Source organism: Antechinus flavipes, chromosome 6 (genome assembly GCF_016432865.1).
Source record: "Antechinus flavipes isolate AdamAnt ecotype Samford, QLD, Australia chromosome 6, AdamAnt_v2, whole genome shotgun sequence".
Lineage (NCBI taxonomy): Eukaryota > Metazoa > Chordata > Mammalia > Dasyuromorphia > Dasyuridae > Antechinus > Antechinus flavipes.
Genome location: NC_067403.1, coordinates 185,477,139 through 185,500,817, shown reverse-complemented (window position 1 = coordinate 185,500,817; position 23,679 = coordinate 185,477,139). Strand labels below are relative to the sequence as shown.

At 41.5% G+C, this 23,679-nt stretch overlaps 1 protein-coding gene across 2 annotated transcripts; it reads right to left on the bottom strand.

Annotated features, from left to right (window-relative positions):
• Positions 1-590: 590 nt before the first annotated feature.
• Positions 591-23,335, bottom strand: CNOT7 (CCR4-NOT transcription complex subunit 7). 2 transcript variants are annotated; one of them, XM_051965465.1, is made up of 7 exons: positions 23,237-23,335; positions 18,130-18,348; positions 16,624-16,817; positions 12,520-12,681; positions 8,709-8,853; positions 5,810-5,920; positions 591-2,199 (listed from the first exon to the last, which is right to left on the bottom strand). In XM_051965465.1, exons 2-7 carry the CDS (start codon positions 18,244-18,246, stop codon positions 2,071-2,073), a joined length of 858 nt encoding a protein of 285 aa, XP_051821425.1. In that variant the 5' UTR covers positions 18,247-18,348; positions 23,237-23,335; the 3' UTR covers positions 591-2,070. The 2 variants fall into 2 exon arrangements, with proteins under 2 accessions (XP_051821425.1, XP_051821426.1); XM_051965466.1 differs by lacking the exon at positions 23,237-23,335 and adding an exon at positions 22,932-23,046.
• Between the last annotated feature and the right edge of the window lie 344 nt (positions 23,336-23,679).

Sequence of the window (23,679 nt, the reverse complement as noted above, 5' to 3'; positions counted from 1 at the left end):
GTTAGAATGATCAAACATTGAGATGGATGTGCTCTTCGGGTGTTTCTGGCTTTATTGGCGTTTACCAATAAAGAGCAATACATTTTTCAAGATAGAACGAATGAATTCTAACTTTGGGGTTAAAGTCACTCTGAAATTTATTAGCTAGATGAAGCTTAGCTTATCTGGGCCTTAGTTACATTTATAAGAGAGCTCCCCGTTATATCACAGTAGCAAAAATGATTATGCTCCTGTCATGTTAGACTGAAATTATTTCTCAGAAATAAGATTATAAATATAAATTCACTTATCAAAATGGGTTGGTAATCAATTAAAATCTACATCTAGTTGGAGAACCAATCTCTGCCTTTCTTAAAAACAGAGGTAAAGAAAACCCATAAAAAATAGTAATGGAAGGCTAAAAGATGTATAAAAAGGTTTCTAGTAATGGTACTGACAAGTACCATTTAGAACCATCTGCTTCTAATGCAGTCTAAAGAGCACTGGACACTAGGCATGAAAATCCCATAGATTTTTTTAACAGTTCCCTTTGTGCCTTTTAAGCCAGCCCCACATGAAGGCATTTGTAAAAAAGACCACCAGTCAAGTGATAGATGTAAGAAAACATTTTTGAAGCCTTTATTTACAAAAGCTTTAAAAACAAATAATACCTTCTGTTTTGCAAGTAACTTTTCTGAAGGACCACCCAGTTACAGCATCGTAACTCAACAAGAAAAGAATGTTAAAGTACAAGGGAACAAGCCAATCTGGCAAACAGCTAATACGACTTGAGTTAAGTGCAGGTAACACACACACACCATGACTTGCCGTCCATCATCATTTCTGAGTAGCGTTTAAGTTACCCATTACCAAAGTCTTCCTTCACATGCTCTGGCCTGCTCACATGCTCCTGTCTACATGGCTAAGAAAGTATTTCACAGTTATTCTGTCAATATATAGAAAATATATTGCAAAGATATACACACAAAATAAACAAGCATTACACTCCTCAGGTGACTTTATTCACTCTAACTTGTCTTGTCGTTTTGTTGTTTTACAACAAATCTCTTAATCATTTTTGTCTTTGTAGCAACTACAAAAGCATAATCTCGTCTCTTCTAATTTAATTTGGTATAAGACATACCTAAGGTGACTTGCTCTCTTTGGACTTACTGACTTGTGGAGTTGCCAAAACAAGGGCTCGGTAAATATGACTATCATGGGGTAGAGGAGAAGGACAGCCGAGGGGTGGGAGGGTAAAAGCGAGCGAGGAAGCGGACCAAGGCAAAGGCGCAGCCGCGCCAAGGGGGTGCCGGCAGCTCTGGCACACAGGCGGAAAACTGCCGCGAAGCACTTCTTCAGTCCCAAAGCCCATTCAGAGACCAATCTAAAACCCACCGGGCCTGGTGAGTGGGATTCCAAAAGCCCCAGGGACAGTGAGCAGGGGCTCAACTCTCCAGGAGCCCCTCTTTTCCTTTCGGAGAGCTTTGCCAAGTCAACAATTTGCAGCACAGTAAATAGACACTGTTCCATGGGTCCAAAACAAGAGTGCTGTGTAAAACTGGCAAATGATCAACTTTCAGGCTAACAGCAAGGAAAACCCAAACTTCTACTAAAATGGTGGATCTGAGTCACTCTAAAGTGCAAAATTGATGGTCCACAATCTCAAATAGCTAAAACTCTTGCATACTGGAAGGGACAGACATGAAACAGGGCAATAAGTTACAGTCAGTGCTTGTTAATCTGGGAACGGGGGGAAGAGGTGTGGGGTACAAACTAAGACCAACTAGATATGTTTACCAAAAGATTGAGTATGATACGGATGTTCCCCTTGGCCACACATGCTTGCTAACAGATGGATTAATTATACAGCCAAATTTAACCTGAAGACTCTTCTACTTATCAGGATCTGTGGAAGGAATGGTCATAATTAGTACTGAAAGACAAAAGAGAAAACGGTTTGAGAAGGCAGGGTAAAAAAAAGAAAAAGCCTTATTGTCTACTGTCCAAGGGATTTAACTGGAGATAAAACCTATATACAAGCACATGTGTAGCTCCAAACACCAAGGCCTGTTGTCCATCCATTTCATGTCATGACTGCTTGCTGGCTTCCTCTTCATACGCATTCCCCGTACCGTTCTGCACATAGGAGGAGCCCGAACCAAGGCCGTACAAGTGCCCACAATACTTGGCATCATCGATGTGATCTTCAAAGAACATCTGAAGGGGAATCGTGAAGAAAATGACAGCTTAACCCAGACCTCCTCCCAACAGCCCCTCTTGTGGCAGGCTTACTACTCACAGTCCCGACCAGCTGCTCGGCCTGCTGCCATCTGTGGAGCACAACCTAGCCCAAGGCTGTGGAAAACATGTAAAGTCCATGCAAGCAAACATTTGTGCCCTCAGAGATTGGAGGCATCAGGGATTGAGTGAGAGAACCTTGGAAATGGACAACTCCTGTACAGCAGCAAGTCTGAGCTGCACAAGACCTAAGAGGGTACAAGGAAGGTTGATTTCTGATAGAAGGTTAGGTAATGCTGCAAACAACACTAAGAAATAACTGTGGAAGTGGCTGGGAAATTTAATTTCACCTTTGTAGGTAACTCTGCAAAGCAATTTACAAGGCTGTTAAATTCCCTTTTACAAAGATCTTAGATGTTTAAAGGGATCTACAGTCTATCTAACTGATTCACTCACTCATAACCACCCATCACTTCTGGATAAGAAAATCCATCACTTTTCTTTCACAAAACGAATTATGCTTAAAAATTATATTGGATTGCCTGCTGTTTTGGAGAGGAGGGAAGGAAAAAAATTTGGGAACTCAAACTATCTTTATATGTAATTGGGAGGAAGAGGAAGAAGAGAAATATTAAGTTAAAAAAGAAGAAAGAAAATCCAACACATTTATATGTTTCCCAGTTATTTTCCAATGAGGTAAGAAGTTTAAAACACTCCAATTATTGCCCAAAAATCACCATTAAAAAATTAGGAAAATGAAACACAAAGCAATGTTGAAAAGGATAGTGATTAAACAAACTTAGTGGAGCATTTTAAATCAAAAGCAGTAAGGGGAAATGGAGAGACCACGAGATCCAATGTCATTAGAATATTTGTCTCCTGACTTGGGCCTTAAGTTTCATCTTCTGCAAAACAAGGAAAGTAATATGTACACTATCTATCTTCCAGGGTATAATGTAACATCAGCCTTAAGGAATGCTTTAAAGGTTTACAAGGTGCTTCATATACTATCCTGTGAGATACAGATATTCACAACCCAGCTTTGCAAATGAACAAATTCAACTTAAGGAATTAAGAGACTTGTCTTATGGATATATATACAAGAGGCAGAATTTGAATACTACTCTGACTCCAGTGTTTATTCTACTGCAAACTCAATACAAATAAAGGAATCATCATTTAACATTCTTCACTTAGTTCTAAAATAAGATAAAATTTCTCAAATATAGATGTATTCCTGAAAAATTAAAATAGTCAAATCAGAATACACTTGGGCAGGCAGCTTCTTAGAGGAACTCTGATTAATCTTTGTGATGCACAGAATATCATCTGTGCTCAAGGAAGACTTGAAGGATCTGTGGTTTCATCATTTCCTTGATGTGGATGCTTCATGGATCAGGGCAGAAGACTTTCCAAATAGTTTAAGACCATGTTTTTACAAAGTCATATTTTTGTGTATTTAGGCCTGGATTTATATTCACATTCTTCATTTTAAAATTTGCTACAGCTAGGACATAGATCAAAATTAGAATGACCAAGGAGTCTGAGTTCTGGTTGTGCTATTTGGTACCTCTGAACCAATTTTTTGATCCACATCCATTTTACTCCTACTGCCTTCTCTGCTCTTCCTCAATGCTACTGAACACAATTAGAAACAATTTCCTCCATATCTGTGACAGTCAACCTCACTGGCCTCTCCCTGTAGCAAGGAAATTCTTCTACAACTTCTTAATAATTTTCTTTTCTCAAGTCTTCCAGTCCCAATTCTTTCCACTAAGGACTTCCCCTAATATTTTACCCCACCTGCCTTCTCCCATTCTTCTGATAACCTCCAAATTTCCAGTCTCCAAGTAGACAACCCTTCTCTTCTTCAAGGCCAATCTTTTTACATAGAGGCAGCCTTCACACTATTCCCTTTGGTCTCTTGCAGTAAAATGCTTCCTTCTTTTCTCTCTCTCCAACCTCCAATTTGAATCCAAATATTCAGTAAGTACACGAATCCTTATTTTGTCGTTCTCCTGCTGATGATAAAAATGATATTCACTACCTTAAACAATTCCTGCTAGATTTTGCCATCTCTGATAGTTATTTGCCCTTGATCTCTCTTCTTCTCAGCTAAATTTCTTGGAAAAACCTTCAGCATTCCAATCCTTCATACTCAATCTTCCGATTATCTTTTAAATACTTTCCAAATACTTATCTGCTGTCTCCAAAGTTACCAATCATTTCTCAATCCTAAAGTTTAACTATGGTGAGATCGCCTACTGCTGAATAATCACTTCTACAGTCACAGAGAAAATTCTTTGGAAGTTAAAGTTCTTCACAAGCAGATCCTTTCCTACCTTTTCAATCTTTTCCTACATTATTACTCATTCTGTAGCCCAGCCATAATGGACTATCTGCTGGTCCTCCCATGTGGCACACCACCTCCCAGTTCCATGCCTTTGGGAAGACTACCCTCAATACCTAGAATGCTCTCATTCCTCACCTCTACCTGCTGCCAATGCTTCCTCCTTTAGGGTCACCTTCCAACGACACCAACACATTCTTGGACACATAAATATTTTTACACATTTTGTCTCCATTAGAATGTGAGCTCTTGGAAGGCAGGAAATTCTCAACTCTTGGAGGGGGTGCTAATCACAAAGGATTACACAGGGTCCCTGTTCTGCAAATGTTAATCTTAGGGAGTTGCCTCACAGCATTAGGTTCCTCTGTTTCAGGCAGTGTCAGAAGTAGAATTCAAGCCCAGCCCTTCATCCAATCTCCTGAATAGTAACTATAAGAAGAGCAGAAATCTGTTCTGTGCTTTATACCTAGACAGTACAGAAAGCCCCATAAAGTGGCTAAGGCAAACTTTAAGCACAGCCTCCCTCTGCTACCCAGACCTGAGAGGCAAGAAACTCCTCAGCCTTAGAGCTCACCCTTCCAACCAGTCCAAGTTAAAAAGAAGCTCCTCTTCCAATTTCCTTGGGCTGGCTTCCTCCAGGGGAGAGAGGAGAGATCAGATTGGATGACACGCAAGGTCTCTTCTTGCTTTAATGTCCCGTAACTGTTTTTCATTAAGAACAAGGATCCATCTACTAAAACCACAAGTCCGGCTCAAGGGACTATCACACCAATCACAGAGCATGGAAACCATCAACTAGGAGAAAAAAGCTCTAAGAATGGCTAGTTGGGCTCTAATTCTAGCTCTGTCACTAAAAGCCAAGGTCTTGATGACAAAACCCATTCACTTCTAAGCCCGACAATGTGCCTTTTAACAAGCTTTCAGTTCAGCTGAACTGGAGATGTCATGGAAGCACCATGGGAGAGAAGTTGAGCCCAGAATGGGGGATCCTCTACTATTGACTGCAGACAAAATACAGGGGTCAGTGGGGGAGCTTTGTCTTTTTTTATTTACCAAAGGAAGGGACCAGACTAGATTATTCTGCTATCTGAAAAAACAAACATCAAAGTCAAAAAGAGAGAACTCTGGAGTAACCAGGACAAAATCCCTGCCTCCCGTGACCTTGCCCACAAGAACAATCTGCCATACATAAATGCCCCACAAAACACATCTGAATAAAAAGCAATGAGTTCTTCATACTTCTCTCATTTTGAAAAAGGCCATTCCTGTCAGTAATGAATCGGATCCTGCCTGGTGCTGTGGTCCTATCCGCTCCAACTCCAGCTGCTCAGCCACTTCCTGTAAGCCACCCTACAAGAAGCAGAACAGCCACTGTCACAAAGGGAAAATGTCTTCACCACCAGTTGAAGTCCCATGAAGGTGGAGGTGACAAATGGAGATAAAGCGGGTTGCTGGTTACTGACTTACCTGCATATATTTACAAGGTATTTGGGAGGAAGTTTTCCCATCATAAGGGAGTGGACAAATGACTTCCATTGTGTTTCTGGACATGGCCAACATGGGAATTTGCTTTGTTGGACCATACAGATTTGTAATGGAGTTTTTTCCCCTCCCTTACTTCCTCAATGGGGAAAATTCATGTATAAAAACATAATCTGATTTTAACAAGATCTTTAAAAAGAAATGAGTTATTGAAACCCACCCACTATATGGCCCAATGGCAATAACCCCCACAGCAGAATGGATTAATGGAAAGAACACTAGACACAGAGTAGAATCAATAACATCAAACAGTGGCATTCTCAGCTGATTCTGGACCTCATCTGTTCAATGAGGGGCTGGTACTAGACAATCTTCCTAGGGTCACATCTAAGTTACTCATCTATCCCTCTAAAGTTAGGTGGAATCAAGAGATGATCTGGATTAAGATCCACTGGAATCCATGATACAAAAAAGCACCAGGGAAGTTCTTTAGAAGAAGACCAATGAATTTGCTTATATCCATTTATTTTTCCCCTGAGCTGGACAAAGCTAACGTGCATTCAAGGCTATTATAGCATGACATAAAATGTTTTAAGAAATTGTGAGCAAGAGACAATAGGTTTTGATGAAGAAAAAAAATGACTAACTATGTGATATTAAGTGTGGGGGCTGCAATTTATATTCCACAAATTCCTTGGAACACCTCCTCAGACAGCCAAGACAACTGCTTTGGACCAGAAATCATAAAGAAGGATCTAGGGCCAACTACACTTTTCCAAACCCTAAATTCTTGCCCAGTCCAGCCTTCCTGGAGGTTGAAAGTAACCATAAAAACTACGTTCTCCTGGGCCCTCACACGCACAGCACACCCCATGAAGAAACCACACAATGACTATAGCACCCTTTCTCTTCCTTTCTTAACCCCTTCACTCTCAGAGGAGTGGGTCTCAAAATGAGGCTTTTCATGAGGTTAGCACATTATAACTGTTGTTTCTTCCATTTTCCTGCCAACAACTCTTCTTTCCCATACTTCAAATACTGCTCCGCCCTCACCCCATTCTCTGTTCTTTTACTTGTTTCTGGGGCAGAACTGCCCCTGTGATGGAGTCAACTTTGTAAACACTGAGTATAGGACAGTGCCTGGAGCAAAGTAAGGGTTTAATAAATCCTTTCCTCCTCTTTGCCAAAGCTAAGGGCTCCACACAGAGCTTCATTAATATCCATCCCTATGTTTTCTCTCTTATCTTCAATTTCCCATTCCCTGTGCCACCTCCTACCTCTGTCTTTCACAAACAGCATCCACCCTCTTTGATCCTTCCCCTTGCATCCTTAGTTTCTGCTGCAGTCCTCATAAAGGCTGCACATGATTACCAAATCCAGGGACCTTTTCTTCTCAGTCTCTCTTGTCTGCTTGGGACACTGATGACCTCCTCCTTTTGCCTCCTATGACACTGATCTTTCCTAAGTGGTTTCCTCTAACCTGATAGCTCTTTCTCAGCTTCTTACTACATCATTCTCACTGACTTTCCCTGTTATCCCTCTCAAGTGATTTCCCATCAGCCCAAATTCCCATGATTCAATGTCCAACTCAACAGAGAGAATTACCATATATACACCTGCCAATCTAATGGTTCTCAAACTCCAGACCCATACCACCTTCTAGCTAGGCCTCTCCTTCAAATCAACAAATGTTAAAAGCTAATCTTGTCCTTCCTTCTCTCCCCAAATCCAATCAGTTGCCAAGACTTGTGGATTCTACTCTCATATCACCTTTTCTTCCTCAAGACAGGACCTCCAGACTATGTTACTGCCTCAACCAAAAACTGTTAGCAGCTAGGCCCTGTTTGAAGAAGATTTAAACTTATTAGTTTGGTCTAACACTGCCATGAGAGGCCCCAGGTGACTGTTCCAGCCTGACTTTCTATTCCTTTCTTCATGCATCCTGTGTCCAGCCAAAATACTTTATTTGCCATTCCCTAAACTTGTCCTCCATCTTTTCGTTCTTCCTCCATGGGTCAGTGCAGGTGTTAAAACTTTCCTGGCTGCCCCTCACCCCCATCCCCAATAAAATCTTCCTTCTCAAATCACCAGGTAGATGCTGACCTGTATGATGGAGCATCCCATGGAGCAACGGGGCTCCTCTACCCTTGAGGACTATGGTGTCTCCAAGCTCCTCACTAAATGCTGGCTTTCTTTCACCAGGTTATCTATAAAATACAGCTGCCACTCAGGCCTTGGGTGCTGCCTCTCACAGTTGAGTACCCATTTTTGGTCAGGAAAACCAAAAAACTGTCAAGAACACTGAGAATGCTGCTCTCTCTCTTTTTTGTTGTTGCCACAAACCCCAATGAGAAAATAGATATTGTTTCAGGAGGTGGTCCAGGGAGCAGGTGACCACCAGTCTCCAAAAACCCTAGCTCCTCATCCTCTACTTACAGGTTGGGCTCCCCTAATGTCAACAGCATGTGCCTAAAGACTTCACATACACCTGGATAAGAGTACTTTATAACATGAAGGAATGACAAACTCCACATTTGAGATAGGATAATCATCTTGGGTTGGGCTTCCTCCAAAGAGCTGTGCTGTGATCCCCACCTGACGCAGCCAAAGTAACTGAGTGTAATTTCTGGACAGTGTGCCAACATTAAAACCTTACCTTAAGGTTTTTGCAGCTCTTCATGAGGTACTTAACATCATAGATGACCGGAAAGAACAATCGGAGGATCTCAAAAAAGTCCAGCTCTTCTTCGGGCAAATTAGAGTTGGTCAGGATTTTGATTAAATAGCCAAAGTCATAACCACTACAAAAGGGTCAAATACCAGAAAAAGACAAAATAAATGCCAAAGAATAAAAAGTAAACCTCTTGTAAGTCTACTTTCTACTCTCTAGAAGCTGTGATGTGGTCTCTGGGACCCTCTCTTCTCTCTCTGACTGTAGAACATCTCTTAGTAAGTGTTGACGGCAAAGAACCATCCTCCAGTGACCAATATATGGGAAAGGTCAATTTGGTTGGGTTGGCTGGGTTGGCTAGAGTTTGCAGTTCCCTGGCAGGACTTTTAACACATGCCATGCCATGGGGAAGCACAACCTAAAAGATTACAAAGAAAATGTTTTATATTGTTACATGTGAAAACTCTAGAATTGAACCCTCTTGTGGGAAGGTTCCCAAATCTGATGAAGCTTCCTGGACTACTGGCAATCTAGTCTGCAGACAAGGCTTTCCCATCAAGGGTTCCATAGCAAATACCACTTTTAGCTCAAATCCCTTTGTTGCATTTCTGACTGAATCTGAGCACTGAGACGAGTCACTGTTCGCAAAGAAAAGGCCACTATGCTTTCAGTGAATCCCCTATTCAGCCACAACAAAACCCAAATTCAAAACCGCCTTAATGGGGGGAGGAAGGGGAGGAGAGAAGGGAAGAAAAAGGGTTGGGAATGATGTAGGGAAAGCCTAACCAAGGCCAGTCCCCTTCACTGGCTTCTCCATAATTGGAGCCATGTCTTGAGGGATCAGACCATGAAATCTTCCTATCTTCAAAAAGTTGGGACAGTAACAATCATCCCCTACACAGGTTACCTAGGAAACACAGACCTGCTGTGTTCAAAACAGAAAAAACAAAAAATACACACTTTCCATCATCACTAACACATCTGGCCTGGCAAAAACTAAAGTCTTCTTTTCCCACTAAGACTTCCCTATTACTGTCAATGGCATTGTCTTACCTTAAAGCCCCAAATCACTAATAAAGCCCCCTCCCTGAGTAGCCTGTCCACTTAACACATTTTCTTCTGTCAGATTACTCTTTAACTTTAATGGTTTGGTATTCAAGGAACATTTCATTTATTTCACAAGCTGACCTCTTTATTTCAGAGATAATTATTCAGAGATGGATATTATGCTCCATCATCCTGGTTAAACACATGAATACCCTTCCCTTTGCTCATTCACTATCTTTTCTCCTTCCCAGTCATCAAAATCCCCTTTCTCATCACAGCCAGCCTCTGAGTTTCATCTTTGCTGATATTTTGGTAGCATGATCAAGAGGACAGATAATATATCTGATGTATTTGTCTACTTGGTTAACTAGACTATAGGGGTCTTGAAGGCAGCACTAGGGAAGAAGTGTTCTTTTCCCCAATTAGCCATCCAATACACTTTCACTCAATGATTCAGGAGATCGAAACAGAGTACTCCTATATTAGTCTCCCAAATCTGGAGTATGTTATGGGGGGGAGGGAGTGTCCCGCCAAACAGATACCTAGAATTACATGAAGCTGGCTTTTAGTGCTTGATTTTTGTCTGACAAGCTAAAATAATACTTCCCCCTCTCTCATCCATGTAGTGTGAGGGTCTTGTCTGTATTAGGTTTTGATGGGGATGGAGGGGAGGGGGGAGAGAGAGAAATATCTCCTGAATTTGTTGTCCTTGGCTTTAAACTTGGCTCCTTAAATGCCATGAATGGTAGTGAAGATAAAACAAATTAATATTATCTCTAAAGAACCTTCCAGTTTCTCTTTTATAGTTATATCTAAGTGATTTATCCAGAGTCACAGTAACTACTATTATAAGAATGACCTGAAATTCAGGATTCCTGCCTTCCAGATAGACTGCAGATGGATTTTTGATAATCAAAACCTGACCAAGCCAAAGACTGGTGGAGATAAGAGTTGGGGAGGAAGGAAAGAGGGGGAAAGCATTCAAAGTATATACAGAATAATCTAAAACATGGAAATCTCAGGCAGTATTTTATTATACAGCAGCTCTTCACCACTAGTCAAATGGAGGCCTGCCTTAGATCTCTGGCACCAAGAAATCTTTCTGCTCCACATACTTGGCCCCCAATGGATCTGTCTCCTCCTCTCCCTCTCCCCCTCAGTCCCTTTTCTTGTCCATCTTGTCTAGTCTCTATGTTCCAGCCAGAACCCTACATGATTGGTTTTAACCCTCAAGTGTATTTTTTCCTGTTCCTTTTTCAATTCTCACATGCCCTTGAACCATATACCAACCCCTCTCCTCCCCAATTACATCCTTCCTGCCTCGCTTTCCCATGTCCATGAATAAATTCATGTTACATAAAAATTACTTTACAAAGGAGTCTGTGAAAAGGCCTGCTCATATAAGATGAGATTTGTTTGTACACTTCTATCCATTCTCCTTTCTATTTTAGAGCCATGACCCATATTTGAACCAAGATATGGCACCAAGACTCTGTAGAGGAGAAAATGAAAAAGGGAGTCGGGATGGGGTGGAGATTGTTAAAAGTACCATGAGCAAGTCCTTCCACCCCCAGCTGAAATGCCCCAAATGGTATTACTGAAGTTTAGGAGAGAAGCCTTGCTGAAACTCATTACTAACCATAACAAGATTCTCAGTCAGGATACCGTGGTGAGGCCATTTTGGGCAAATCTAGAAGACTGAACCTTTTTTATTTTTTAAATGAAAAAAAACATGTACTGAAGACCAGATTAATTCAGTGCTTCTTCTGACTTTCCCAAAAGATATATAATGTTCAGATGATCATCAGCAAAACTGTCACTGATCATGTTCAGTGAGAACTCTGAGGATCATGAAATCATTCCAAATGACTGCTTGCTCAAGGTAAACTGATATCAAGCAAAAGAAGGAAAGGCATCCACCCAAATTTCCATGAATAGCCTTTTTTCTTTTTCTTTTTTTTTTTTTAAAGACCTGACTCACGTAAAATTTATTCCAGAAAGCCCTTCTTTTCTGGAATGTAAAGGAAATCACAGAGTATCTCCAACTGAAGAAAAACCCAGTCATTGAGAACAAAGTATCTTTTTCTATAGTAACAATGTTATAAATAGTGATTAGAAGCCTCTAATAACCAATACATGGTTGAAATACAGCCAGCCTGCAAATGAACATGATCAACATTCCTTTAAGGAAAAAAGTCTGATGCCCCTATGTACAGGTCATCTACCACTTAGGAGCCACCAGTTTGATGAGGGCAGTGGCCTTTGTTGAAGACCAATCTCTTCTGTCTGAAGATGCACTGAAAACCAAGTGGGCCCTGTTTTGCAGTCGTCATATTCTCAACTGCCTTTCCTATACATATTTTAAAGTCTGGTCACCATCTATTCCACCTCCCTCCCCCCCAATATCGAGCAAACATTTTGTTAACCATAGCAGAATTTTTGGTTTTATTTTCCCAGCACTTAGCAAAAGGACTGGCTCATAGCAAGGACTTCATACAAGTTTTAGGTTGGCAGCTCTTCCCATAATAGAAAAATTAAGTCAACTAAAAAGAAAATAATCTTCCTTACTAGAAATTTTTTTGCAGCAATACCATGAGATGCTTTATAATGAATAACATGTTTGTTAAATCTACTTAAGATTATCTCAACAAGGTGTAAGAAAGAAAATGATAGAAATAGAGGAAAGAGACAAGAGAGGAAGGGAGGGAGGGAAAAGAGAATGAACTGAAATTTTCCACATTAACTTTACCTGTGAAATGAAAGCCACTTGACTCCCTCACACAACACGACACCTGATGTCATGAGTAGTTCTGCAAAATACTGTGTTTCAATCCCTTCTTCCTCGTGTTTTTTAAACTGGATTCCCGAGGTTGTTAGGAGCTCTATGGAGTCCTGGGCATACATGTCCTCCCTGGAGGAGAGAAGAAAGGATTCAAAAGAAATTCTCCAAATGTGATGTTAAGATACTATAGCATGTATGAAGTACAAGGTCATAAAAGATACAATAGTTGTCAGCTTAATGGCAGTTATTCCAAAACATGTTTTAAAAATTAAAAAAGAAAAACAAACAAACATGAAAGTCATTTTTCTAGAACACAGTTAGAAAGTGCCATGTTAAAAAATCCTATATTCATGGCATCCGGTGTTTCTGAAGTAGGAGGATCTAGGTTCAAATCTCATCTTTGATTCTTACTATCTGTATGAGCTTAGGCAAATCACTCCCCCTCCCCCTTCCTCCCTTTTAAAATTATATATATTTACATAAAAGCATTTCCACATTCACAGTAGAACATAAAATAACAGCTCTTCGCTTGCTTATCAAAGATATAATATCAACCCATAGCTTTCAAAAATGTCCTCTTGATCTGTGCTTCTGTTCTCTTCTCTGTAATTTTAGAAAAGAAATTACAATACTTTTTCCTTTACTCTCTCCAATCCTCTCACCACTGCAGAAAAAGAAAACAAAAAACTCAAGCTAATCAGTTAAGCTTCTTCCTTTCAGAAAGCCTGGGTAGACTGAGGTTCCTTTTAAAAGAGAAAGGTCTCACAGAATGCTTAGGAAGAAGGAAGTGTTCCTATGGGAAACTGAAGTGAGGCTCCATTAGGGAACAAAGGATTAGGAGGTAAAGACAGAAAAACCTGACCCTGCTAGACACTGAGGAAAGAAATGGAAAAATAGCTCTTGCTTTCAAGAAAAGTATGCTCCCAGCCTCAGTTTCCTTAACTGTACAAGGGAGATTAGAGTGGCACTTCCCTGCCAGGGAGATCACCAGGTTCACACAAGACTTGTGAAGTGACTTGCTATAAACGGTAGAGCTCAGCCTCCTGCTCCCCAGGATCTTTTTCCTCCTGTCTCTGTCCTGACCTCACTGTGAAGGTGGTTCCTGCACCAGCAACCTTGACCTCCCAGACTTGCCCCTGAACTGCACACCTATCAGATTACTCCAATGCATCAGGGATCAGAAATCTGGTGCCATCCACATGCCTTCAGCTCTTCTCCCATTGACCACCAACTCCCCATCTACCCAGCCATCATCTGAGCTCCTTGGAGATTATCATTCAAGCCCCTTTATTTGTTTTTGTTGCTCCCAGAAGGAATGGTATGCATTAAAAAGTGTTATACTTGAGCCACAAGACCCATGCTTGAATTTAGCTGTGTGACCACAAGACAACTCACACAAACTCTTGAGTCTATTGTTCTCCTCTGTAAAACGGGGACAAAAGAAATAGAGAAAGGGAAGGGAACTTTGTACAACACCTACTGGGTGCCAGGCTCTGGGCTAGGCAGTTTGCAAATATCATCTCAATAGATCCTCACAGCAACCCTGTGAGATGGATGCTCTGAAAATCCCTATTTTACTATTGAGGACACGAAGGCAGACAGAGATGAAATGACTGGTCTAGAGTCGCACAGCTAGAAAATGTTTTGAAGTGAGATTGAACACAGGTCTTCCTAAGTTCTATGGACACTGTACCAGTAGCTACCTCTGACACTTTCAGGTGGTGTGCCCTTAGAAAAAATACCTAACCCCTCCACATTCCTTTCAAAGACTTAAATGGCATTGTCTGTGGGCCAGGCATGAAGGGTCTAAGTAAGGGTTTTTTCAGGATGAAGGAGACATAGGCACGTTTAGAGACAGAAAGATTGAAAATAAGTGGGAGGAGATGGGCAGATAGAAGTGTTTGCCTTGTGGGACCTTCAAGGTCCCTGATAAAGGTCCCAGAAGTCCCTGAAGATGAGGTGAAGGTCAATGATAGTAGGGAATGCCTACTGGAAAAACTCTTCCTATCCAGAGAGGATCATTGATGAGATTAGAGGTTTCCAAGGGGGACACACTTCAGTGGACAGAGGACTAGACTTGGGAGTCAGGAAGAAATGAGTTCAAATCTGGCTGTATGACACTGAGTAAGCAAACCACTTAACCTCTATTCTATAAAGTGGGACAAACAATAACACTTCCTTCCTAGACACTTTGTTATGGATGAGATAATATAGCACACAAACATGTTGTTAGTATTTTGTTAAGATGATTTGAAATATAGAACTGAGGTAAGATGGGAACTCAATAAGGATGGTCACAATGTTTTCAATAAAGCACGGGTCCAGATTCTCTATAGAAGGCAAATGGGGAAGTGGTTGTGGTTTGAGAAGTTTGGGCAAGTAGCAGCAGGACTTCAGAAGCTTCAGAGTAGTCAATGATGACAAGTAGATGAGACTGGCTAACACAAATCTGTAAGTTGTGCCAAGGAACATAGCGACCTCACATCTTCCACTAAAGCTCAGAAGCACACTAACAAAAGGGAGATAATGAATATGGGAGGAATTCAGAGTAAGTGTCTAGAAGAGCATTAGACAGGAGAGGATGAAAGGCTAAGAAGAAGTTTAAGGAATAAGGGCCATGGCTTGGGCAAAAAAGGAGTAAAAGAGTGAGAGGTTAGGAAGTTGAGGCATAGGAAGAACTAAAAGTAGAACAGCACCTTTTGTCCTAGAGAAGAACTGCAAAGTAAGGAGATGCCTCCCAACAAATGTCTGAACAAAATTGTGGTTTACAAAGTCATGGAATATTGTTAATCCAGCGAAATCTACGAAGACTGATGAACTAATAAAGACCCAAACAGGCAGAACCAAGACAATATTTTTTATAGGACCACGATATTGCAAAGTAAAAACATCACTCAAAGATTCCCTCAGATCAATTCAAACAGTAACAACAAAGCATGCTTTTTGCCTTTAAGGAAAGATAAAGGTGAAGAATGAGATGAGCCCAATGTTTTGATGCTTCACTTACCTGTTCGTCTCTGTTACAAAGGAAGTTTCTATTTAGGGTAAGGGTAAGAGAAGAGGAAGTCATTGAAAAGTTATAGCAATTAAAAAAAAAAAAAACACTTTACAATTCTCACAAAGAATATAGATATGGTTACCGTATCTTTAAGAACTTAAAGGAATGTTGAGAAAAGTAGTTTTTGTTGGCAGGTCGGAACCATGAGGTAAATATGTCTTGCTATTATGAAGTATTTTTCCCTATGGAGTCAGAGATGGAGTATATTTTAGCTTTGATTCATGAGGAATTTTTAAAGATAGTATATTCTAGAAAGATAGTTCCCAATGATGATTAAAGAGAGGGCAAAAGAAAAAGATATAATTTTTTTTTCCCTGAGAGACTGAATTTAATTCTTATTTTGAGAAATATAAAGGAGATTCTGTATTTAAAGTAGACTGAACAGTGAAATTTATTTCTGGGAAATAAGAGGAATCATGTACTGTTTTACCGAGTGTCCTAAATGAATTGGTTTTGAACTTTCTCATAACAGAAATATTATAGATAGTTATTTGTCTACTATTAATTTTGTTAATGATTTGTATGTAATTATATAATAATAGTAATGTAAAATATGTAATAAATGTAAATTAGTTTCATCACTTATATGATTATTTAATGTAAGGAAATAGGAATTTTAGCTGATGAATGAGAATATTTTTAAGTTTACTAATGAGTATGAAAATATCAAAATCACACTACTGAATTGCAAATAGTTCAAGATAACAAAATGAAATAAGAGACAAATCAAGTGATAGGTCAAGGTTGATATAAAAGTGAGGTTGGTAGATCATTCAATGCAACTGACAGTCATAATGAATCAGATAGCCTTCATGTCATCTTAAAAAGGGACTAGTACTTATCTAAACCTTAATCAAAAATGAAGCTTAACTTTTAAAGTTACATTTTTTACAGAATTTTGGGATTATCAACTTGTTCAATTAGAGCCTTTTGATAAAAAAAAAAAAAAAACTACCCCCAAAACTCTAATAACTAAAAACCAAAGCTCAGAAATGTTTGTTTTTTAAACTTACGTTAAATTAAACTTGAAATTGAACTGCCATGTTGAAGTTCCTGGAGGGTATTCTCCTTGCTCATTCATAAATGTTAACCCAAGCTGAATTATCTTTAGCAAGTCTACATTACATCTCAATAGTTGGTACTGATAGTCAGCATTACTTCTGAATTCTCCAATGGGTCTTGCAACCACACCTGGAAACTCGGTGTCCTGCAAAATGGTTAGAAATTCATTACTTGTCAAAGAACCTCAAATATAATGCAATTGTTACTAAATTACTTAGGTAAAAAAAAGAATTCTTTTTAGGTGTTACTTCACATTTCACCCTCACACCTACCAACCTTCACATTTTATTTTTGTCAAATGTTAAAACTTATTAAAATTTTTGAAATAATGGAGAACTGTTTCGTTAAAAGCAAAAAATTGTCATTTTTAAACATTTGGTACACAATATCTAACAGATCAAAGATAATCAAACATGTTTATACTTGAGGAAAAATCACAGCACAAGTCCACAGAAAGGTTATATGAAACTATGGTCATTGTTTACCACAGCACTAAGAACCTAGTTCTTCCAAGAATTAGGGCTAAAAAGTCCAAAGCAACAACAGTTCACTGTACATTTCCAAGCTTCTGAAACAATATCTTATGTTAGCATTGCTGGCTCTTCTTAAATTTTCTTTGGCTAATACAGCATTTTTCACTTTCTGAAAAGAACAGTGTAAAAAACATTTCAATCCCACCCACTCAACTCTGTAGGAAATAGATCTACTTCCACTTTCCCACTCCTGACTAGTGATGCAGCAAAAATGGTTTCACCCACCAAACAGTAGGTTAAGACTTACAGAATTAGAAAATAACTGATTTATGTTTATTTGGAAGTTTGCATTTATTAAGTGGAAGAAATTAATTTAGTTTAATGCTCCCTTCACCACAAATTATTCATACTCTACTCCACCATCCACGCCCCCCCCCCCCCAAAAAAGCAATATTATTTGGTACAATTCTCAATGTCTCAAGAAGGAAATGAAGATACACTACACATTCATTTAAAAATGAAAGTGCTTCACTGACAAACAGAATACAGGTTCAATTAGTACTATCCTTTATGTTAAAAATTAATTAAGCATAGGCCAAAAAAGGAAAAAGTTCTCTAGCACACTGGTTCCTCAATGGAAAATTCAAAGAAAGCATCAAATAAGGTCAGAAAGCATGGTTATCTATGGAAATAGCAATGAGATCAAAAAACCATCTAAGTAATAACAGGGAAAGTAAGTTTCAAGTTATCTAGAATTCAAGTTAAGAAAAATATTAAAAACCTTTTTCTATAAGAAGTCATTTAATCCTCACTTAGTGAAAACAAAATGCAGCCCAATCTATGTTGCAATAGAAAATTTTAACATTTAAATATTTTCCCCTTTTCTACCTTTCACATCACGCACATCAAAGAAAAGCCCCACAACTGAACAACCAGAAATTTTAAAGAAAACAGAAACAAAAAATATACAAGTTATGAACATACCATGGCAACATAATTATACTTCCGTATAACTTGACGAATTTTCTTCATCTCGTCATCCAGGTTGCAAGCCCAAACTTCACAAATTCTTTGGCTATGATCTACAGTCGCTGCTGGCATAGTGGGAACACAAAAGGTTTAGATGCCAACAAGCATCAAAATATTACACTTGATTGAAGAGTCGTTTTATAAAATAAGTTTTCTTATCCTTTATTTTTGTACCTGAAACATTCAAAAGAAAAAGCAAATTAATAACACAATTTCAATTAAGCATGAATAAATCCTGGTCCCAAATCAGTCTCACCCAGTAAACTTACTGAATAAATCTACTTGTAATGTCTATCTCCTAATCAGAAGTAACCCAGATTTTCCCTGACTTGCAAAGTATACATCTCCCAACTGTACGGAATGTTCATATTCTGATAAAATTACCCTAACCAGCTATGTGACCTTGAGCAAAGCATTTAACTACTTCAAATGAAAAATGAGAGGGACAGGGCAGAAAGAGTACAAGTGCATTAGAATTACAGAATGTTCCATCTGGAAGACAACAAAGAAACCATCAAATACAGAAGTTCTTAATTTTTGGTGTGATACACAGATCCTTTCTGGCAGTCTGGTGAAGTCAATGGACCATCCTCACAGCTGATGTTTTTAAATCAGTGAAGGAAATGCTCAAGTTCAGTTAGAGGTTAGTGAAAATAAAGTTGTCATTTCTCCCCCACCCAAGTCCACAGAACCCCCCACATCTAACCAGACCTTGACAAGGTTTCTTATCTGCCTGTCCAAGATTCTTTCCACTATACCTGTCAGTCCACAAGCTTTTATTAAGCACTTCCAAGAAGAGGTGTTGAGCTAAGCTTTGGGGACACAAAGAAACAAAGCTCCTATCATCAAGGAGTTCATTCTAATGGGGAGATAAAAAAATTAAACAAAAACCCATACAGATAAAGATAGGATAAATAGAAACTGGAAGGCAGGCACCAACAATAGAGGGTGAGAAGGGGTAGTGCACGAGGGGGGAGTAGGAAAGGGTTTCCTCCATAAAATGGGATTTGAACAGTCTTAAAGGAAATAAGGAGGTCTTCTAAGCATGGAGGACAACCAGTGAAAAGGCAAAGAGCCAGGGCAGGGAATGATGTCTGTGGGAAACAGCAGGCAGGGCAATGGCAATAATAACAAGTGGAGCCCTAGGAAGGGGTCAGGCTGTAATGAACTTGGGGGAAGTGGCAGATCTGAGGTAGACCAGAAGGTTATAAGCATGGCTGAGGCCTATAGCAGAGTAGTGGCCGTGTTAGAAGATACACATGAGAGAGATGTTTTGGAAGTAGAAAATGACAGGGCTTGGGAAAAGACTTATGTGAAGGTGGTGTGAGCTAGGCTTTGAGAACAAGATTGAACCCTTTTCCAGTCTCTTCTCCCCCGCGCTGAGATTATGTTCCACTTAACAGATTTTCTATATCTTATTTATATGGGCTTTTGTTTTTTGAGTATGGGGAATTGGAGGAATCTTAGTGTCCCAGGCAGTTAATAGGGAAGCAGGGGGATTTGGAAAGAAAAATAATGGGTTTACTTCCTTCTTTCTCTATTTAAAACAAAATAAAACACCTTATTAAGCTCCTTTTTTACTTCTTTCATTTTTAAATCTACAAAACAAAGTGGTTTCACTTGAGAATTTTGAAGACCCTTTCTGGTGTTAACATTCTGAGAGTCATAATTAGACTAGTTAACAAGTTGAGGAAAATCATAATATCTGGACTACATGTTAACTTGAAATGGTATAGTTTAAAAGATGACCCCAGATAAAGGAAGAAAGATATCAAGGAATCCAAAACATTGTCAATAAGCAGAAATATCTCAATTGAAAAAAAATAATAAGGCACTAAGTTGATATAGTACAGAGCCCTGAATTCAATGCCAGCCTAATTGTGTGACCTTGAATCAGTCATTTGACCTGTTTGCTTCAGTTTTCCCATCTATAATAGACTTACCACAGTGCCTGGCCATAACTACTAGTCATTGTTAGTAACTGCTGCCCTGCTTATAAAAGTGCCATTTCTTTATTTTTTTAAGGAAATAGGCAACAAATCCCTTCAACTTAACAGACATAAACTGAGTAATTAAAAGTAATACATTACAACTAATGGGGCAGCTAGGTGATGGGGTAGGATGACATCTTCCTGAATTCAAATCTGGCTTGACCTACAAATTAGCTGTATGAACCTTGACAAGTCACTTAACCTATCTGCCTCACTTTTCTCATCTCTAAAATGAACTGGAAAAGAAAATGCCTTCCCACTCCAGTAATTTTGCCAAGAAAATCTCAAAATAAGGTCAGGAAGAATAGTTACAACTCAGTTAATTTTACTCTTTTCTAGTTACATACTAACAAATTCAGAATCTCTTATCTAAAGAGAACCTTGGGGATTATCCAGTTTAAACATTCAGTTATTTTCACCATGGGAAACTAAGGCCCAGAGATCACTGATTTTCTTGAGACAGTGACACTTTTAGAAATCAGGTCTCTTAACTCGATTCAGCATCTAACGTATAAAAGAAAGGCCTTCTTAGAAGACATTTAGGAAGTGCTAGTGTGTACTGGAAATAACTCCTGGCTTCTCCTTGAAACAAAGGTCATCTTTTTAACCCTTACAGTGACACTCCTCTGAAGAACAGATTACCCAAACCTGTAATAAAGAAAGCCAAGAGACAGGGGAAGCACACTCTCTATGAGAAAGTGTGCAGAGGGGCAAAAAATCCCTTATAAAAGATGTGATTCCAGAAAAGTAGCCTCAGAGGGATAGCTTACATGCCCTATCACCAGGTAGGAAATGTTTACAAATCAAGAGGAAAATAAGATGGGTGACCCCTTGCAATGGAAGAAATGATATTATCTGTTTTCAATGGAAGGATTATTCTGAGATGAAACCAAGACTGCTTACATTGGGTCCATGCTAGAATAACACTACACTCTTAGCTTGAGCCATCTTATTCTAAGCAAACATTCACTCTTATGCAATAGTCAATAAGAAGTTATTAGGTTCTATTGTATTAGTGCAAGTACTATGTTCACAGAGATACTGTCCTAAAAACCCCTTTAAAAGAGGAAGAAAAAAAACAATGAAAATATGCATTGAAATGATTCCATAAGTTATTGGACTTAATCTTAATGAAGGTTTAGGAGAATCACAGAATTTGAGTTGTATCTGTATTTTATCATATGCTTGTAAAAACAGGATTCTGAGGAGGGATCTGTAAGCTTCCCAGGCTGATTGCCCAAGGGGGCCAGGATACAGAAAAAATTAAAACCCTACTCTAGTCCAACACTATACATCCAATATATACCTGTGGGAAATGATCATTCAACTTGAGAATGAAGATCTCAACTGTAAAGGTAACCAGCCAGCTAACCTATTCAGCCCATTCTCCTCTGGGAGAGTCCTCAATTATTAGAGGTATTAAAAGTTTAGAGACTTGAATTAAAATAATGGTATTTTTCCTTTACTGATAAATACTACTTTGATGCCTCATGCTACAGTCAAAGAGAACTTAGGATTCACAGAAGTTAGGCCAAATCCCATACACCCAATGGAAAGGCACAACCCAACCTGTCCACTGCCAAACTCTCTCTTGGGCTGATGAGGGGAATCCGGTCATTTCCCATTTTTAATTTTGTAACTTCCACTGTCTTACCAAGAGTAAGTCATACTCCAGGTTTTGGGGGGAGAACATGGGGAAGAGTAGAAGCTATTGTAGAACCAGATAGGCCCTCTGTTAGGCTTCATCTTTTACTAATAAGTCACAATGAGGTCACCCAGTTCTTGCAAATCCGAAATTAAAAGTTTAAAGTTACTCGAGTAAACATTTATTTGCTGTAGATGAACAAAAGTGCCTTTTTATCTCTTTTCAGTTGGGTCCTGGGAGGGAAAAGTAAAAACAATTCGTGCACCTCTTTCCCTAGCGCACTGAAAGGCAGGGAGCAGACTCTGGACTTAGGTAGGCCCCCTTTCCCCCCCACCCCATCAGCGTCTCTGGAGCCTCAGCCCCGCCCCCCTACTCCGGCCCCAAAGCGCCGACGTGTCTCGGGCCAGCCGGGGGGAGGGACGGTCGAGGGTGGGGGCAGGGCTGGGCCCGGACCTGGCCCCGCCCCGACCGCATCTGGGCGGGAGGCACCACCCCTTTCGGGAAGGGCTGGGTGGGAGGCAGGAGAAGAGAAGCTCGGAGAAGGTTCGGGAAGGAAGGCGGGAGGAGGGCGAAGGGAGCGGAGGGGGAGGGGAGGGCTCGGGCACACCCACCTCCGCCCCCGCCCGCGCCCAAGGGGAGGAGGCGGCGGCGGCGGCCGTCCTAGAGCCAACAGTCATAAATAACCCCCCGCGCCGGCCCCAAGCCCCAACCCCAGGACAAGGACAAGGCCAAGGACGAGGCCGGGAAAAGCCGCCCCCGCCCCCGCCGCGCGCTCCCTCCCTCCGCACGTGCCCGTGCCTGCGCTCGCTCCTCCCGGGCTCCCTCCTCCCGCCTCTTCTTCCCCCCCACCCCCCGGAAGAGAGAGGAAGGAAGCGGTTCCGTCCATCGCCCCTTTTACCGGCGCGAAAACTAAGGTGGAGCCGGAGGAAAGGGAAGAGCCCTGATTCCCACCCAGGCCTCCCCTCCCCCACCGCAGCCTGATACGCCCGCCTCCGCGCGGTTGGGGGAGGGGAGGCGGCGCTAGCCGGGCCCGCCCTGTCCACGTGGGCCCTGAGGAAGGCTTCCCGGAGGAGGAGGAGGCCTGCCGGCCGGTCCCCACGAGTCTCTGGTCTGAGCTGTACCTGAGCGGGGGTGCCCTGGACCGCGGGCCCGACCAGTGGCCATCCAGCCTCCGCTTGCATACCTCCAGAGACGAGGGGCTCACCTCCCGGCCTGGCCGCCCTCCGCGCCGGGCCCAGGCCCGCAGTACAAAGCCCTGACGTCATCGGCGCGCGCCCCCTGCCCTCCCGGCTCGCTCCCGGGCCCGACGCGCGCCCCCGCGCCCCTCCCCCGCCCTGCGTGCCCGCGCCCTCCCCCCTCTGCCGCGCCCCTCCCCCACCCCGCCCCGCCCCGCGTGCTCGCGCGCCGCGACCCCGGGCGCGAGGACCTCCGCTGGTGCCGATGCGGTCGTCGTGCTCCTTCGCCTCGTCCTCGCCATAGAGTCAAGCCTCAGCGGCGGCCCCATAGACGCCTCTCGCCGGCCCGGGAGAAGGGGGCGCGGGAGCCGCGCGGCGCCACCTCTCCTCACAAGTCCGGCGAGGCGCTGCACGATGACGTCATCCCGCAGCGTGCAGCGCGATCCCGAAGCGCGGAGCACGTACGACGCATGCACGTACGCACGCAACGCGGCTCATCTTTCGGGCTTGCACGCACGAAGGCGGCGCAGGCGCAAACGGTGCTTCTTCGCCTGAGCTGCGGAGCACAGGCGCAGAAAGTTGGAAGTGCCGCGGCGCAGGCGCGAAAGGCGGCTGAGTGTGGCGGCGGCCCCCTCCCTGAGTGATCGAGGGGCCGACGGGCCTCGAGAGAGCGAGCTAGCCCCGCGACCTGACA